The following is a 19,019-nucleotide window of genomic DNA, read 5'->3' as shown; positions in this document are numbered from 1 at the left end:
AGCAAAAGCCCAGAAACTTGACACATAGCCTGTGCCATATTGAGGGTGATTGCATATGCTTAGAGATACTGGAAACTGTTCCCTGACCCTTATTCTGATTTATGAGAAACCCTGGTTGTTCAGAGTCCCCAGGTTGGGAACCACTGATGTAGGAAGGAACATCTAACACAGACATTCATGGCTTTGAATGATAAGGAATAAAGAGCTGAATGTTGCATGTCATGGAAGAATGGCCCATTGTGTCCAGTGGGAGTTCCACTCTGGAGGGGAGCCTTGGAAGCCCCATACGACGTGAGAAAGATGGGAAAGACCATAAATCCCATGCAGTAAAGGCAACGCTGATGCTTGTGTCACCCACTGTTGACTGAGGTGAAGGTATTATTATATCTACTCAAAGATGGAAATTAGACATTGTCCCCATACCAGCCCTGTCTGCAACTCAAACTGTCGAGCAAACGAACATGAAATGGAGAGGAGAAAGATCCAGTCTGTAAATGGAGGTCAGAGAAGCAAATAGACAGAGAAGCAAATATATACTAGCTGAAAGGATCTCGCCTTGAAACAATAGGATGTCTGGGATTTGCTTCAAAAGAATGTAGGGCAGGTAGGGGTAGGAGTACCAATGAATAAAGACTGGCAATGAATTGATAATTACTGAAGTTAGGTGACAAGTACATTGGGGTTCATTATACAATTCTGTTTACTTTTGCATATTTGGAAATTTCCATAAGGAAAATTACTTTTTTGTTATTTGTTTTCTTAAAGATTCCATCTGCTCAATTTAAATGTGACACTGACCACCTCTGTTGGGACAAAGTCATTATTGCAGGGAATAAGAGCATTTTTCAAGGGATCCCTGGGAATAGGGCAGTGCCAATAGCACAATCATGAAGGGAGGAGCTAGACAAAATAGGAAGAAAGTTCAGAGTTCAGTCCCAAAACCAGGACTTTTAAACATGGACAAGAGTTGATTTGGAGCTCTCAACAGACCCCATTTAAAAAAAATAAAAAAAATAATCCCCTGAAATAAAATATTAAGAAACTTGATAATTCAACAATTTAGAGACTTCTAGCGTCAGCCCTGTCCCTGAACCTGAAAAATTTCTTTCATATTCTGAAAGCAGCATGTTACATGTCATACAACCAAGCATGTGCATTGACCTGCAAAGTTCCAGAAGATACCCATCTTGGCAGTATACTAATCAGTTTTGTTTTACCAGCCAGATTTTTAAATAAATTGGACTAAGTTTAGTAGCTTAGTCCATCAAATTGATTGATTATTCAGAATGTCAGGACATTTCAGCATGCAGCTAGCCATAGGTTGCCTTACCTGATTCAATTAGAGAGACACAGTGCCACAAATAAGGGGAACATCCAATAAGCTACGTTCAATAATAGGTAAGAAAGCACACATCATGCCACATCAGAATGCTGCATCACAAACTGGACATAACATTTAAAGAGGGATGTACACAATGAAGATATGTTTGAAGAAGATGAGCCAGGATGTTATGAAGACTTAGAAACAGTAATAGATGTCCAGCTGAAGGAACTTGTTAGCCTATGGAGAAGACTGGTGAGGAGGGCTGAGTAGCTGTCTTCAGCTATACGAACGTCTCACAAGCAGAGGAAGACAAATTAGACCTGTTCCATGGATCTCAAGGAAAAGAACTAGGGCCAACACGTGGAAGTCTCAGGAAGGTCAATGTCAGCCCAATAAAAGAAATAATCTTGAAAAAAGTAAAACTGTGCCAAGTGCTATTTGGCTGCTTTGGAAAATAGTGCATTCCCTGGCTCTAGACGATCTCAAGCCAGAGTTTGGACAAACACTTGCAAAGATGTTTTAAAGGAGATTTCAGGACTGGATGAGGATCTGCATGATTTTTTAAATCTCCTCCAAATGGAGAGTCTGTGATTTCTGAAATGAAAACTTACAATTGACAAACCAAGGTTTTTTGTCTATTTTGTCTGTATGAAGTAGAGTAAATAACATACAAAGCTTCCCTGTGCCAGGTGCCATGTACATAAAACCTTTTTCAAACCATGAATAAGTAAAAGTAAAACTTAACTCCTTTGTCATCCCCAAACCTACTTTTGCCTCACTGAGAAACCACTGCTGGATGTACCAGACATCTGACTGAAGCACCCAGTGAATAGTTTCAGGATTCACCTTCATCCTTGACCCACATTTTCTACTCCTGCCAAGCTACAAACTTAATAGCCCCCAAACACGACTGGCCGCTTGCCCTGTGGATGCCTGGAAAGGCTGTACTCTGGGATAGGGTTCCCCTCTTATAACACATGAGCCTTCCTATCTTGAGGCAACAATCCTTCTCAGTTTTGAAGCCCCTAAATGTTTGCTCTTTGTCCTGTTTTCTTACTCTGTCATACTTGAATTTCAGTTTCCCTGTGTTTCTTGGTTTCCAAATTCTTGTCTGATTTCTAATCACCTCTTTTGCCTAAAGTTTGAGATTCTGAGTATTCCTAACAGTTCAATCATTCATTCATTTGCTAAATATTTATAGTAACTTCCACGTGCCTAGAGCACTGTGCTAGGCATTTTAGGAGATACAAAGAGCCCTATGATGTGGGCAAGGGCCTAAATCTGACAGAGAATATGAAATATGGACTGAAATAGCTACAACCCAGGGCACAATGTGCTAAGGGCTATACCAGAGGTACAAACCGAGTGCTATCAGAGTTCAGAGGCAGGTGAGATCCTGCAGAAAACCGAGATGTGACTGCAAGAGCAGCCTGTAAAAGCCTGATGCAACTGATGTGTTGATTTTTTAAAATCCTCAAATATAAAGTATACAAAATATTAGATTGAAAGAAGGAGGCAGCCGTGAATCAGGTAAAGCAGCGGTCCCCAACCTTTTTGGCACCAGGGACCGGTTTCGTGGAAGACAATTTTCCCGCGGACGGTGGGAGGCGGGGGATGGTTCAGGCGGTAATGCGAGTGATGGGGAGAGGTGGGGAGCGATTCGGAGCGGCAGATGAAGCTTCACTCGCCGGCTGCTCACCTCCTGCTGTGCGGCCTGGTTCATAACAGGCTGTGGATACAGACCGGTCTGCAGCCCGGGGGTTGGGGACCCCTGAGGTAAAGGATGTTCTGGGAAAGTACATCAAATGTTCAGCAGCAGATAAACGTCCAACATTAGCCAGCGGGGCTAATCAATGTCCAATGTAAACCAAACACCAGAAAATCATCCCCGTTGTGAACACAGTCATTTACTCAGTCAGCCAGAAAAATTACAATTATGAAATTGAAACTACATTTGCTGCTTAAATGAGTCTTTTTAGAGATTTAGTTTAGACTGAAAATTGTTCATTAAAGAGTTCCTCTGGGTAATGGACTTCAACTGCACTTTATATTTTTAGAACCCTTTAAATTCACTGCCCATTCCAACCCCTAGAGGTAGGTAATATCAGGGATAGGCAAACTTTTTCTGTAAACCGCCAGAGAGTAGTAAATATTTTAGGCTTTGCAATCCAAACAGTTTCTGTCACAACTACTCTGCTCTACTGTTGTAATTTGAAAATAGCCATGGACAGTTTTCACGTGAAGGAGTGTAGCTGTGTGCCAATAAAACTTTATTTATGAATACTCATATTTTAATTTCAGAAAATTTTCATGTGTTACAAAATATTTTTCTTCTTTTATGTTTTTTCCACCATTTAAAAATGTAAAAGCCATTCTTAGCTTGCATGCCACATTTGGCTGGCAGGCTGTAGTTTGCTGACCCCTGGGTTATATCAATCACCCTATTTACAGATGACAAAACAAAGGTTAAAGGAGACTAAGTATATTCTCAAATCAATAGCAATTCAGTTTCTTAAATTCCATACATAATGGAACTAATGAGAGAAATAATGAAGGAACAGGAAAAACTGAGACATTTACCCACTCTTTATCAACATGTTTCACAGGGTGGGAAAATCATGTATTATCTATAAACTTTGATTCCCTGGGGCATAACAAGTAAATAATTTTTAAACTGTGCTTAGCAAGATTGGTTCATGGTAAATGAGGCAATTATGGCTTAAATTTATATGTACAATACTATATTGTCTCTCTTAATTTTAATTTATAATGGGTGACAGTCTCTAAGTTAAAAAAAATTTTGCCTTATTTTGAAGATCTTGTAGTTTTTGTGATGAACCACACACTGCTAAATATTTATCAGCACATAAATATCTCAAAAGAGATATGAACAGTTATTGATGTAGTTTAATCTCAGTGCTCCATGGAATGAGGATTCCACCTCTCTCTGGGTACCAAGATGAAGGGTTGAAGAAATGTTGAAGAATAAAGCACTGGGAAACCCAACCCCCCACTGGAATGTCACTTATTTGAGGCTTTAAAATGATATAATAAATTTCAAAGTCACGGACACCCATAGCTTTATAGCAAGATCAGATATACAGTATACTTGTTCAAGACCTCCTGAAAAGATTAGAGCAGAAAACAAGTGTCAAAGAAAAGGATCTCCAATGGTCCTCACTCTTCAGACAATTAAGCCTAGGGAAAAGAGAACAGGCGCATGATACAAATGCTTAAAAATCAAGGAAGATCACACTAGGGTGAACTGAGTCACCAAATCTGAAAATACTCTAACAACAGTGAGGTGCCATACTGTTAGGGGAACTACTGACCAAAACCGCCCGCCCTGGCCTGGCATCATAGTAACCACATGCATGAGTTATCTTACAACAGGAGGTCCTGTTAAAGAATGCGGCGGAACTAACAAGCTGCCACCAACCGGAAGAACTGGGGAAAGGTTAAAAGAAGAGAGGAGACGCCAGTCCATATGTCCTACCAACCTCCCAGGATCCTTCTTGCCGGAATCCATCTTGGCTGAGCAATGCACACGCCACCAGGAAGGACCCTAAGTCAGAACGATTGGCCAGAGACAACCCAGAAACTAACCCCATTACCATAAAACCTGAGACTGCGAGCCACGTGGCAGAGCAGTTCTCCTGGGTTCCCTTACCCTGTTGCTCTCCACCCAGGCACCCCTTCCCAATAGAGTCTCTTGCTTTGTCAGCAGACACACAGACACACACATGCGTCTTTCTGAGTGTTAGACAAGAGCCCACCCTCGGGCCCTCAAAGGGGTCCCCCTTCCTGTAACAATCCCACTGAAGTACAGAAGGGCTACATTTAGAACCTAGGTGAAGTACAGAAGGGCTACATTTAGAACCTAGGTGAGAACAACCTATGAGAGAGGTGGCTGGTTGGTTGTTTATTTGCTTAGGTGGGTTGTACAGCAGTATAATTTCCCACTGATTTATTCCTTCAGTAGAATGGACAAATGGTTCCATTTCAGAAAGTAATAAATAAATAAATAAATAAATTTTTAAATCATAGGGGAAAAAAGCCCTCCATATTTAGAAGAGTGATACAGAAATAATAACTTCAAAATATTTAGATAAAATCATGGTGTCAGAGCCCTAATAAAGGGAACCCTGACATTTGGGATGTAGGTCCCACATCTGGAATGCACTCCTCTGCCCATCACTAAAAGGGCTGAGTAAAGTCTAAACTCTTTGGTGCCTACCCTCCACCCCTGCCAAAACCTGTTTTCTGGCTGTCTCATTTCCTGCCCTTTCCTGTCCCCGCCCGCACTCCAGTCATCTAACAAGCTCCCTGGAGATCCCTTAATGTGCCATGATGTTTGGGGCGTTTACACATACCCAGCTCTCAGCGCAGAATGCCATTCTCCGTCCTGTCCACTGGGCAGCTCCTACCTTCAAGCTCACTCTCACTAATACCTGCCCTGATGATCCTCCCACCATGTCTAGAGTGATCACTTTTTCTTCTATGTTCTCACTTTACGTCAACCTCCCCTCTTTTTATAGCACTATGACCTGAACTGCTATGTGTAGTTTATCTCCTCTACAGAAGATGATCTCCCTGAGGCATAAGAAGGAATGCCTTTAATTTTCATATCCCTGAGGCTTAGCATGGTGCCAGAGGCACATTCGTAACTCAATAAACATTTGCTGAATGAATTAACACCCACTGAGTCCTCTTAGGACTCTACCCTTCCTGCCACAGAAAGAATCTAGACTTAAGGTCAGGGTGGTAGGTAATTCTAACATTTCATTCATTCACTCATTCAACAGACATTTATTGAGCACTTACTCTGTGCCAGGAACTCTTCTAGGAGCATGAGAAACATCAGTGAGCAGAGTAAACAAAGATCCCTGCCATTGAAGAGCTCACATTCTAGTTGGGGAGACAGACATTAAACAATAAATGTAACAGATAAATAACATGCTTTGTTAAAAGGGGATAAGAGGTAAGGGGAAAAGATATAAGTAGAGCATGACAAGGGGGACTGGCAGTGTGTGAGCTGTGATTTTAAACTATGTGATCAGGGGAGTAGGACCTGCCAAGTAGACAGTGAGAAGGTTGCATTTGGACAAAGACTTAGAGAGTCAATTAGACATGGAGATATATGGGGGAAGGGCATTCCAGGCAGCGAGAACATTCAGTGCAGACTCTAAGGCCAAGACAAGGAGGTCAGTGAAGTTGGCTAAGAATGAGGTTGGAAAGAGGTGCGATGAGGTAGGGGGAGGAGGGGGAAAGGTGGCAGATCATGGAGGCCTTGTAGGTCATTAAAATGACTTTGACCCTGAATGAAATAGGGAACCATTGGAGGATTTTGAGCAAAGGAGCAACATGATCTGACGTACATCTGACTTACATTTTAAAAGGATCACTCAGCTATGTTGTTGAGAATTTAGTATTGGGCCAAGGGTAGAAGCAGAGAGATCAGTTAAGAGGCTATTGCAATGATGTAAATGAAATGTAACAGTGGCTTACAGCAGGGCTGTAGATGGGAAAAAGTGATTGGTCTGAGTTTTATTTTGAAGATAGATCCAAAAACATTTGCTGCCATAGATGGGATGTGCAAAGAGAGAAGGATCAAGCATTAGTCCAAGGTTTTCGACCTAAGCAACTGGAACAAGAGAAAAACTATAAGCATTTAGCCTTATCTAGGGGCTATACTTCACTCACCCGCCTACTGTCTGGAAAGTATTAAGTGAGGTCAATATGTAGCAGCATAGTGACCCACGCGGAGGCAACATGATGCAGGAGAGAGAGCAGAGAAAGAGTGCTATTTAGCTGTTACCGCTTCCTGGGGTTAGCCTCTGAGCCTTGCTCATTTTCTACCTCCTCCTCGTACTCCCTTATCCCCCAAATTCCAAGAATTTTCCTTGTTGGCTCACTTGTTCAGAACTAAAGAGAATTATGCCATAGATTTAGTGGAAGACAGTTTAATGGTAGTAGATTTTAAAGAAGTTCAAATAAGGTTAACTCCATTATTAAAATGATCATGGGGAAGGTGATGATGCTGGTAATGTTTATAATATTTGCCTTTGCTGCAGAGTTCATAGATCATAGAGATATTGTACAGAAGGAGGAGGGAGCCAAAGCCGGGAGGATGGCCTTAGTCACACCATGTAAGCCACCAAACATCTTTTTTAGGCTAAAATACTTCTGAGGCTATCTGCCAAACTGTATTTAAAAAAAAAAAAAAAATGTGTTCCATGCATTTGAATGCTTATGATTGGAAAACCTCTGGCGATGGAAAACTTTATTCTTTTTAAACTGATGCTGCATTTACATATATTGAGATATGGAACACATCCATAAATAAAGTTGTGTAATTCTCTATAAAATGCATTCCTATATCCCAGTTCTTAGTTTGTTAGATCAGATCCTTAAGAATTATTTTAAATGCCTTTGTTTAACCAAAATTTTGTGTGTTGAGTGTTTTTTTTTTTTAAACTGGTGTTTAAAAAATATTTAATGCATTCCTTTGTGCCCTTAGGATCTTTCTTGAGCAATTCAGGATGATTTGAAAACTCTTTAAAAATGAACGAGAACTCTACTAGAAAGTGTGTATTTCATAGTATCATTAAATATTGATTAAGCACCCACTACATACACAACACTGTATTGGTGGCTGAGAGGACAATGATATTGTAAAATTTAGATTTGAATCTTTTTAAAGAAACACTTTCAAAACAGGGTTTTCATTCTCTTTCCCAGTCATGCATAGACTACTTTCACAATTATTACCTATTAATAGAAAAATAACAGAAAATATAGATTATCCGTCTAGTTTTGCATTTTCCTCTCTTGTCTGAGGATCTCCCTGAAACAGAGAGAGATCCAGACCTGAGGGTTTGCCGGTTATGTTTTTAGTTTAGTTTGCCTCTGCATTTTAGGCTGTTCATTTGACTTGGTCTAAAACTGGAAATTTGTGTAGAAGTGTTTCTCTTGAGACTTATAACATTTTAAAGGAGGTTCCTACTGAGCAGTAATCTGAACTGTTTCTTAAAAGTCATATGAACCTCTTAATTCTGATAGTTCTAAGCATAAAGGGTTGGATATGTAGAATAAGATCAAGGAAAACAAAAAGAGAAGAGAATCTGAAAATTAATATTTCTTCATTTCAAAATTCATAGTACATCAACCTTCTTGGTTATATCCTGTTCCTTGGTTTGGGATGCATTCTAGATGGGAGAGTTGCCTATCATAATTAGCATAATTGTGTCCACGTGGGGCTCTGTCAATCAATTCAGCAGGAGAAAGTAAATCAAACTACCTGTTCATGTGGACAAAAATATCTAAATTTTCTTTTTCAGCCATTATTCTCACATCATGAGCAGACACAGCTCTCGCCAGTGAAACCACCATGAGTGATCCATAAGTTTCCATTAGAGGACATTCAACTTATCAGTGAATTAGAATTCCCAAGCGGCCACTTAAATATATTATTACAGCCATCATCATAGTGATGGGCAAGTTCTGGAATGGTCTTTTGAACTGCATCAACTGTTTCCAATCTCACATCCTCAACATTATAAAAGAGTCAACTTTAGGACCTTGATTTTCTCCCATCTCATAGTTTATAAAAAAGCTGGCAAATTCTTTATCTTTTTATTTCCATAATGTTAATGAATTTCAATATATTTCTTGCATGAAGAATTTTGAGTAATCCAAATAAAACCTACTAGGAGCTTTCATTAGAAGTTTCAGACGTCCCAGGTTACAAAGAGACTTTGAATTTAGGTATTTCCTTCTTTTGCATTAGTACTTGGTTAGAATACATTATTTCCAAAATCTTAGAGTAAGAAGTATGAAGCTTCACTTTCCCCACCAAACCCAAACCTGCTTCTCTTCCAATGTTCTCTATTCATCCACTTTGGATGGAAACCTGCCAGTTACCCTGGACTACTTTGCTATCACCCACCCATCAGATCACCAAATAAGGATCTCTTTTACCTCCTAAATATTTTCAAATACACTCACTCTCCATCCCAAATGCCACCAACCTGAGCAAGGTGACAGTCTTCTCTGACTTGAACTCTGTATTGCTGAAATAGGTGCCCATCTGTTCACTACATCTCCATCCTTGCCCTTCACCAGTTTACGTTCAAAATTCAATTAAATCATAATCTTAACAATATGATTATGACATCCTTTTACTTAAAAAAATGCAATATTTTGTCACTGTCATTGGGATAAAATCTAAGTTCTTTAATATGACTTACAAGCCTTCATAATTGATCAGATTTCCATCTAACTTCCCAGTCTTATTTCTCAATCCCCTCCTCCTTGAGTCATCCTGAACTTTCTTTTGTTCTAATATGTCATGGCTCTCTGTCTCATCACCCCAGCCCTTTATGCATGGTTGATTCCTCCACCTGGAATGACATTCATTTATTTTTAATTTATTCAGCAACTATTATGAAGCAAAGACTCTTTATTTGCAATTATTATTATGTTATACTATTATGGAGAGCTTACTCCATGCTAGGTACTAGGAAGTAAATCAATGATTAAACCAGGCATGGTTTCTGTCTTAATAAATCTTATTGTCTAGCATGGCAAATAGTCATGAAACACAGAATGAGATTAGAGTTATGGCATGGAAAGTATAAGGTGCTGTGGGATCAAATGTCAAATGTCAGTAAGGGTAACCATACTTAATTGAGGAGTCATTGGAGGTTCCCTGAGGAAGTACTGTTGAAGCTAAAATCTGAGAGATGAGTAGGAGCTAGTTGTGGTAACAGAAGAGTGGAGGAGGAGGGGTGGGGGGAGTGGTGGAAGAAATGTTCTAGCGGCACAGTTAAATGGAAAATATATGAGTACTAAGAAAAGAAATAGCTTTTCCTTGTTATAAGCATAAGATATTGGGAACAGGTATCTTTATTGAATATATTTTGTTGGTGGCCTGTGTCGCAAAGGAAAACAATTTATAAAGTTCTCACTACCCTTTGTTGATAACTAAGTTCAGTCGCTCTTTCATAAATGCTGTTGCAATTAAAGGAGTAAAAAAAAATCTTTGATGAGAGACAGCCTGGATATCAGGAAACTAGTTCTATTCTGACTTTTGCTTATGACTGTACCAAATGACTTTTACTTGTACCTCTGCTTTGTTGTTTGTAAAAGGGTGATGATAATATCACCCAGTTTAGGTTACAGGGTAGAATCAAATGAGATAGTGGTGCAAAAGTATAAGTACCACACTGCTTAATGAGCTTTTTAAAATATGCATTTCAAGCATACTAAACAGTTTCTCAGTTTTAGACTGTTCTCTACATATTGGTAGAAACTCAAATTCATTTTTCTTATGATTTCTAGTTGTAGCAATAGGAGCTGCAATTCCAATTTCACAAGTAGAAAGCCATCTTCAGTACATTTTAAGAGAAACAGAATTAGATTATGTCTCTTTTCAAAAAACCAAATAGTTTTTCAAAAAAACCCAATTGTTCAAACCAAAAATATTTTGAAGTAGAAAAACTGGAAAATCCAGTTACTTTGGAATCATCAAAAAACAGGATACATTTCTGCCGTGATCAAGTCCCTCAATTCCTTTATTTTTTATGGAGAAGTTAATCTGATCAGACCTTTCTTACTTTCCTGTTCAAACTTACTATCAGATCTACCAGTGGTATATTTATCGATAAATATTGGCAATACAAATGCAAAGAAAGTTGTACTGAAATATAATCTCTACATGCTTAATAGCTACGAACTTACATGTAAAAATAAAAAACCTTCTAGCCTCATGTTATCTTTGTATGTAATAAGGCAAACATGAAATAAAACACGGCTGGTTTATGGGTCTGCTTTGCCAAAAACTTTTACTCATCCCTGAAAACATTTTATTTTTTATTTTATTTTAAAATTTTATTTATTTTTTGGCTGCGTTGGGTCTTTGTTGCTGTGCGTGGGCTTCTCACTGTGGTGGCTTCTCTTGTTGCAGAGTACGGGCTCTAGGCATGTGGGTTTCAGTAGTTGCAGCACATGGACTCAAGAGTTGCAGCACATGGGCCCTACAGTGCAGGCCCAGTAGTTGTGGTGCAGGGGCTTAGTTGCTACTTGGCATGTGGGATCTTCCCGGACCAGGGATCAAACCCATGTCCCCAGCATTGGCAGGCAGATTCTTAACCACTGCGCCACCAGGGAAGTCCTGAAAACATTTTAGTCACAGTTAAGTATATATGTGTCAAATACCTCTATCACAAATATTAATTTTTTCGGGACTTCCCTGGTGGTCCAGTGGTAAAGAATCCGCCTTCCAATGCAGGGGATGCGGGTTTGATCCCTGGTCGGGAACTAAGATCCCACATGCCGCGGGGCAGCTAAGCCCGTGGGCCGGGCCACAACCTACAGAGCCCATGGGCTCTGGAGCCCGCGCGTCACAACTAGAGAGAAGCCCACACGCCAAAAGAAAGAGCCCACGGGTCTCAACTAAGACCCGACACAGCCAAAAATAAATAGTAAATAAGTAAATAAATAAATTTTTTTAATATTAATTTTTTCTTATATGTTCCCATAGCCACAAGTAGAAATAATATCAACTCCCCCTTCAGAATAAAAAGACAAGCTCATTCTAAAATATTTTACAAATAATGAGAACTGTACAAGTACTACTTTACAGAGATGAAGACTGAGTTTTTAGTTCTGAATGACACTTTTTTGTTTTGTTTTGTTTATAGTCTCTTTTTTCTTTGGTAAGCAATTGTATTTCAAAATAGAGAAGCTCTATTAAAGGTGTCTAATTTCAAAGTCCTGTTTGCATCTTTATACTTTTTTTCTATTACAAATTGCAGGCATCTTTTAAAAGTTTGATAATTTTATTGCATTAATTATTTCTGTATTGTTGGGGAAAAAAATGTTAAAGCCATTTGAAAGGAGAAAATAGTTCATGGATGCCTGGTTTCTTTAGAGATGGGAAAGAGCTCTTAAGGAAATGCATATTTAGGAATCTCATTTAGTTGATGGCAATTTAATTCTAATCTCTGTTAGTATATGTTTGAAGGAAATAGAGTTCATGGAATCATTCAGTCAGAAGATTAGTGAGCAGCTCTTTCTGCTTTTGGTACAGTGCAAAGGCCTATTCAAGAGGAATCAGAAATGCGGGGTTCCAGTCTCAATGTTACCACCCACGCTCCATGTCACTTAAGCCACTTAAGAAAGCCACTTAGCCTCTGAACATCAGTTTCTCATTTGTAAAATGGAGATAATGATGCCTTTCTCGTAAGCTTCTTATTAGGAATAAGTGACATACACGATGAAAATGCTTTGTAGATCAGAAGCTGCTCTACAAAAATAAATTACAAAACTTATTACTAGCTCAAAGATTCCCATAAGAGATTCTACCAAAAAAAAAAATTGTTTAATATGTATTTTGTGTTCTTGTTCCTGTTTCCTTTTCAATGTATATGTGCTAAATCCTTCATTAGGTTATAAACTCCTTAAAGCCACAGTGAGCATACCGTATCCTCTTTCCATGTTGCTCTCTGGATTACACATAACTCATGGACACTCAAAAGTTGATATTCTTTCCTCTTCTTCAGTTCCAATAACAAGCAAAAGTCACTACTGTCAAAGTCTCCTTTCACCTATTCTATGTCTAAACCTCCCTGCTGTAATCCATACCTATTTCCATATACTCACTCCTCTAAACTCATGGAGAACTGGCAGGTCAGCATCAACTTAACAAAAGCCTTTGTCACTATTACTAAACTCTCTTTAGCTGCAAGACAAAATCCCTGGTTCTCGATCTAAATCTACCCCTCTTGCAATCCAAAACAAGTGGAATTAAGCACATCCTTAGTCCCAGGAAGAAAGGAGGAGTACCTGCTGGCCCTCTAAAGATTACTAGAGCCAAGGAGTTCCAGAGGAAAGTCCCTCCCTGTCTGGGCAACTGAGAGGAATAAAGTACAGCCACATAAAATGGCTAGAGGAAATACAGACAGAGAAGAAAAGAAGGACAGGGGTGAAGACACTAGAATCAAAAGAAAGTGAAAGGAGAGTGTTTTCAGGGCACTGATATTCCCTTAGAAGGCTGATGAGATGCTCTAGTCTACTTTGATGCTTGAACAAAAGTCTTTATTTAATAGGTAAGTTGGCACCAGCTCCTGATACAATGCTTTTAAAAGCGAAAGTATGGTGAGGAAGGGATGGCTACCTCAGTCACCCTCCTTGGATCCTATAAATGTGCCTATCTGATCTGCACTCTGCTCAAAGTATATTCTTTCCATGAGGTTTTTAATAAGGGTGCCCAGTTCAACTCACCTTTTAGGTTTAAGAGAGGAATATTTTTATTCTAAGCCACCTCGCCCAGTCTTTACCGATATGATGTGGCTTTCACTAAACAGCCCTAGGAGGGCCCACGCAATCCTCAGGCTCCGGGTGAACACTTGTGCCCGCAGCCGGCTCCGGCTCGCCCTGCGTTTCAGCACCGCTGTCTCTGGATAGCGCCTCGCTGGCCGGCCGGCTCAAGGCCTCCCACCCTTCACTCATCCATCCCTAGCCCACTCGCTTTCCTCTTCTCGTTTCTCTCATTGCCAGAAGAAAAGCATCCTGACTTACAACTTCTCAATTCCTGCTTCTAAAGTGACCTCCGCGTCCCTCCCTCAGGGTGTAAACGCGCAAGCCCCCGCGCCTTTGGGTCCTCCTGGAGCAGCAGCGAAGCCCCGCCGTTTACCCACCGGTGGCCCGAGATCTCCGGCAGGCAACGATCACCTTTCCCTTGCCACGTCTGAATCCCAGCCAGCAGCCAGGAGCCCCCGCTCACTCAGTCTCTCTCTTCGCCACAAAGCCTCCTTGAAAAACACGCGCGATGATGCGCCCTCGCCCCGCCCAGCCCCCAAACACATACACACACACACACACACACACACACACACACACACACAGTCGTACATACACTCGCACGCCTCAAACCTCGTGGGAGCCATCGCCAACCTGGGCAGAGCCTCAGCCAACTTGGGCCCGATCCTTCAACACCGGCTCGCAAAGGGCAGCCCGCAGCAACCGCCCCGCCCCCTCCCCTTCCCAGGCGGCGGGTCCCGGCAGCCAAGCCCAGGCCCCCGCCCCCTGCTCCCCACCTCCACATTCACCAAGCCATCCACCTCGCGCGGGCAATCCACTGTCCATAACCCTCACACCTTTGCCCCGGGCCGCCCCGAACCAGCAGCCAAACCATAAACGAATCTCCTTGAAGCCCAGCCCTGTTCCTGGTGTGTTGGGTGTGTTTGTGTCTCTGAAGCATATACATCATTAACTCCTTCGAGCTTTCGGCCCAACCTAAACAAACAGCACGTTATCTCTAACCCCCTTCTGCCTTCTCCGCGCCCCAACCTCTGCCCCCATCCCGATCTTCACCGGCCAAGTAGCCAAACCACCGCACCACCGCACCCCAGTTCTCAAACCTCGACCTCCCACCGACCCGAACCAACACTCCCCTCCGGCCCCTCCCCTCCCCCACCCCTTGGCCCCCAGCGAGGAGGGTCTGGCCCGAGCGAGTGACGCCTCGGAAGCACAGTCTGCGTCCCCTCCCGGGAGCCCAGAATAGAGGGGCTGACCTCCCACCAGCTGGATCGGCCAGCACACCTCTCCAGATGGGTACTCGCCTTACCGTCAGACGCCCTGGAAAACACAGGTGCCGGGGAAAGGAAAGAGGCGGAAGCAGTCTCCGGGGGTGGGCGGGAGGACTCACCGAACATCTGAATGTGCCCTTTGGTGATGGGATTGAAGCTGCCGCAGGCGAGCAAGATAACGTGGGTCTTGGTGGTCTCGGTCATGGTGCGGGTGGGTCCCTCGCGCTGGTCCAGGGGTCGCCTCTCTTTTTGTGTCTCGATACGTCTGCAGAGGGAGAAAGGAAGGCGAGGCTCCGGCGGTGGATGCTGGGGACTCCAAGGAGCCGCTCCAGACGCAAACCGCGTCACTCCCCGCCTCCCCTTAACGCTTGCAGCTCCGGCAGGATCCGAGGCTGCTTTTGTATTGCTAAGCTCCGTCCTCTTTTCCTTCTAGCTTCTTTCGCGCCTCTCGCCCTGGTCTCCCTCTCCTCCCTTTCTCTCACCCACACCCCACCCCACCCCATCACGCTCTCTTCCTTAGTGTTTATCTATAAGTCGAGATGTGGTACCCAAGCCCAGAACCCTGAGCACTGACAGGCAACCATCAGCATGGTGTGAGCTCTTTCTCTTACCTCCTTCTGAATTAGTTTTCCTCTCCCAATCTAACATTTTCTGTCCACACCTACTTTCTCGAACATTTCCAACTCCAAAAGTGTTCGATTTTAAGAACTGTTTTCTTTCTCTCCTCAAAATTTTAAGTGGGGAATGACAATTGGTCACTTCAGGAGTATTCATTTCTGCCCGTCGTTCCCCCCTTATCTCATGGTTTTGAACTACTGAACTGAGTCCAGAGGTTGACCTAGTGGTTGCCAAGAGGTAGGGGGAAGCTGAATCCCTCCCCTGGCATACTGCTCCTTTTGTGGGTTGAAGCAATGAGAACATGGATGTGACAGAGTTACTAAAGCTGTGCTAGAAAATTATTGTGATCTTACATAAGCTATCAAAATTGAGACAAAGATTTACCCATTCAACAAGTGTTCCTTGAGTGCCCACTATGTGTTAGGCTCTGTTATAAACACTGCTGATAAAGCAAAGTCCCTGTCTTCATCAAGTTTACATTCTACTGGAAGGAGATAGACAATAAACAAACATAGAAGGAAATATTAGATGGCAATTGTGCAATGCACAATAAGTGAATGCAGTGCACTCTCTGATAGAACAAAGGGTGAATGGAGAAGAGGGGACCACTTGAAATGAAGAAGTTAGGGAAGGCCTCTCTGGGGTGGTGAAATTTAAACTGAGACCCAAATGACAAGGAGTTGCTAGTACAAGTATTCTGGGACAGGGAAGGGCTCATTGTGCTCCTAGAAATGAAAGAAGGCCAGTGTGACCAGACTGCATGAATAATGGGAAAAATGCTAAGACAGAAGATTGGACTGGTGATTAGGACCAAATCAAGTAGGGCTTGTAGGCTAGGGTAGGGTTTGGATGTTTTTCTAAGAGGAATAACTTAGAGAGGAATAACGAAAGGAAACCACTGAAGCTTTTAGGCAGAGAAGTGATAAGTAATTTACATTTTTATAAGATCACTCTGGCTGCTAGGTGGAAAATGGGAAGGCAAGGAAAGCATTTAGGAAATCCTCCTGGTAGTCTAAGCAGGTGCAGTTGTCCTTGGACTAGGTTTTATAGAGCTGAAGCTGATGAGAAGCAAATGGTCTCAGGATAAGTTTTGTAGATAAAGTTTACAGTCTTTGCAAATGGATTGGATGTGAAGGATGAGGGAAAGAGAAATCTAGGAAAATGTCTAGAAATTTGGTTTAAGTAAATGAGTGGGCTGAGAGTGAGAAAGATGGAGAAAGGAAGTTCCAGGGATGACCAATGTTCTATTCTGAGACAATAAATAAACCTAATAATTTGAGTTTTTTTAAAATAGCCTTTCAAAAAATTGAGATTATAATTGACATATGCATTGTATTAGATTTAGGTACACATAATAATTCTGAACTTAGAGATCCACAAGTACAAATATTTACCTTTTTTGGGCTTCAAGATTCTTGGATAAATTTCTACCTATTTTAGTGGGTTGGTCATTGTTTCTTATTTAAGAGCATGTAGTTGGTGTACAGTAAATATTTGTTAAATTATGCTGAACAGCAAATTGATCCTAATATGCATAAAATTTCCAGCTTAAAGATAAGTCCTAAGAATTGATGTATATTTGTAATTTGATGTATCTTCCCTCACAGGGGATGCAGATTAGTGGGGCAGAAGAGCAGGAGATGTTGAGGGGAGCCTGACTTGGGTAGGAAACTCTGACACTGATTAGCTGGGCAATAAATATTTACTGAGTGTCTGCCACGTGCCAGATACTTGATTTAGAGGCTGTGAACAAAACAAAGTCCCTGCTTTAATACAGCTCACATTCTAGAGGGCAAAACAGACCATTAAAAAATAAAATAAAATAAACATAATGGTAACAGATACCATAATGAAAAATAAAGCTGGATGAGAAGAAAAGGAAAGGGAAATTCTCCTTTATTCAAGGTGGTCAGGGATGGCCTCTCTGATAGGATGGGATCTGAGCAGGGACCTGAAAGAAGTAAAGGAATGTGTCATTTGAATATCTGGGGAAGAACATACCTGGCAGAACAGCAAGTGCAAAGAGCCTGAGGAGCAAGAGTGTTTGAGAGTCTTCGACAAGCACACCCGTATGGCTGCAGAAAAGAAAGCATGTGGAAAAGTAGGACAGATCATATAGGGCCTCATAGGCCCTGGTTAGGGGCTTTGGCTTTTTCACTGGGAGAGATAGGAAGTCACTGGAGGGTTCTGAATAGAGAAGTTACATGAGCTGACTTACACTTGAAAAGTACCATTCTGGCAGGAAGTATAAATTTTGGAGTCATCAGTATAGTTTTATATTTAAAACCAAAGGATTAAATGAGGTCACCTAAGGAGTAACAGATATATACATATAAAGAAGAAAAGAGGCCCTCAGATTCAGCCCCGGGGCACACCAAATTAGCAACAGTAGCTAACATTCACTGAATATCAATAGAAGCCCAGGCATTATAAGCCATTTACAGATGTTAATTCATTTAACACTCACCATAATTCTATGAGTTCAAATAATTTTATCCCATTTTAGAGATGAGCATAAGGGAGAACAGAGAAATGAAATAACTGGTCCTAGTAAGTATGGAGCCAAATTCAAACCCTGGTAGTTTTGGTTGAGGCCCTGCTGTTTAGTTTGGCCCTGCTGTTGATCCAAGCCTACTATTTCATCTTGTTTCACTGCTATGCTATACAGGCATACCTTGCTTTATTAAGCTTCACAGACATGGCGTTTTTTCAAATTGAAGGTTTGTGACAACCTTGAGTCAAACAAGTATATCTACACCATTTTTTTCCAATATCATTTGCTCATTTTGGGTCTCTGTGTCACAGTATTTCAAACTTTTTTCATTGTTATTATATTTGTTATGGTGGTCTGCAATCAGTTGTCTTTGATGTTACTACGGTAATTGTTTTGGAGCACCATGAACCACACCATATAAGACGGCAAGCTTAATTGATAAATGTGTTCTGACTGCTCTACTGACCAGCAGTTACCCCATCTCTCTCCCTCTCCGTGGGCCTCCTTATTTCCTGAGACACAGTGACATTGAAATTAGGCCAATTAATAACCCTACAATGGCCTCTAAGTGTTCAAGTGAAAGGAAGGGTCAACTGATGCGGCAAGCTCCATCGCTGTCTTATTTTAAGATATTGTCACAGCTACCCCAGCCTTCAGCATCCACCACCCTAATCAGTCAGCAGCCATCAACATCCAGGCAAGACCCTCCACCAGGCAAATGATTACGACTCACTGAAGGCACAGATGATGGTTATCATTTTTTAGCAAAAAAGTATTTTTTAATTAAGGTATGTACATTGTTTTTTTTTAGACATAATGCTATTTCAAACTTAATTGACCACAGTATAGTGTAAACAGAAATGTTATAGGCTCTAGGAAACCAAAAAATTCATGTGACTCACTTTATTACAATATTCACTTTACTGTGGTAGTCTGGAACCAAACCTGCAATCTCTCCGAGGTATGCCTGGACTAACTGCATTCATAAAAA

At 41.4% G+C, this 19,019-nt stretch overlaps 1 protein-coding gene and 1 long non-coding RNA gene across 5 annotated transcripts in view; both read right to left on the bottom strand.

Annotated features, from left to right (window-relative positions):
• LOC309666466 overlaps positions 1 to 14,674 on the bottom strand; it is a 62,143-nt gene extending 47,469 nt beyond the window's left edge. Inside the window, exons 1-3 of the long non-coding RNA XR_014267118.1 lie at positions 14,485 to 14,674; positions 14,026 to 14,139; positions 6,149 to 6,232 (exon numbers count right to left, since the gene is read on the bottom strand). This is a non-coding gene — a long non-coding RNA (uncharacterized lncRNA). The remainder of the gene's footprint in view (positions 1 to 6,148; positions 6,233 to 14,025; positions 14,140 to 14,484) is intronic.
• The window catches only part of NMNAT2 (nicotinamide nucleotide adenylyltransferase 2), a 210,666-nt gene that overhangs the window by 150,828 nt on the left and 40,819 nt on the right, over positions 1 to 19,019 (bottom strand). For 3 of the 4 annotated variants that reach the window (XM_082473575.1, XM_082473573.1, XM_082473574.1), the window contains exon 4: positions 15,036 to 15,181. The exons of the other annotated variant lie outside the window; for it this stretch is intronic. In XM_082473575.1, coding sequence (XP_082329701.1) covers positions 15,036 to 15,120 — 85 coding nt within the window. In that variant the 5' untranslated portion in view covers positions 15,121 to 15,181. The remainder of the gene's footprint in view (positions 1 to 15,035; positions 15,182 to 19,019) is intronic. 4 annotated transcript variants of the gene reach the window in all.

The sequence above is a fragment of the Balaenoptera physalus genome (genome assembly GCF_965194825.1).
Source record: "Balaenoptera physalus genome assembly, chromosome: 1".
NCBI classification, from domain to species: Eukaryota; Metazoa; Chordata; class Mammalia; order Artiodactyla; family Balaenopteridae; genus Balaenoptera; species Balaenoptera physalus.
Note: the sequence above shows the minus strand (reverse complement) of the source record. Positions and strands in the feature narration are given on the sequence as shown.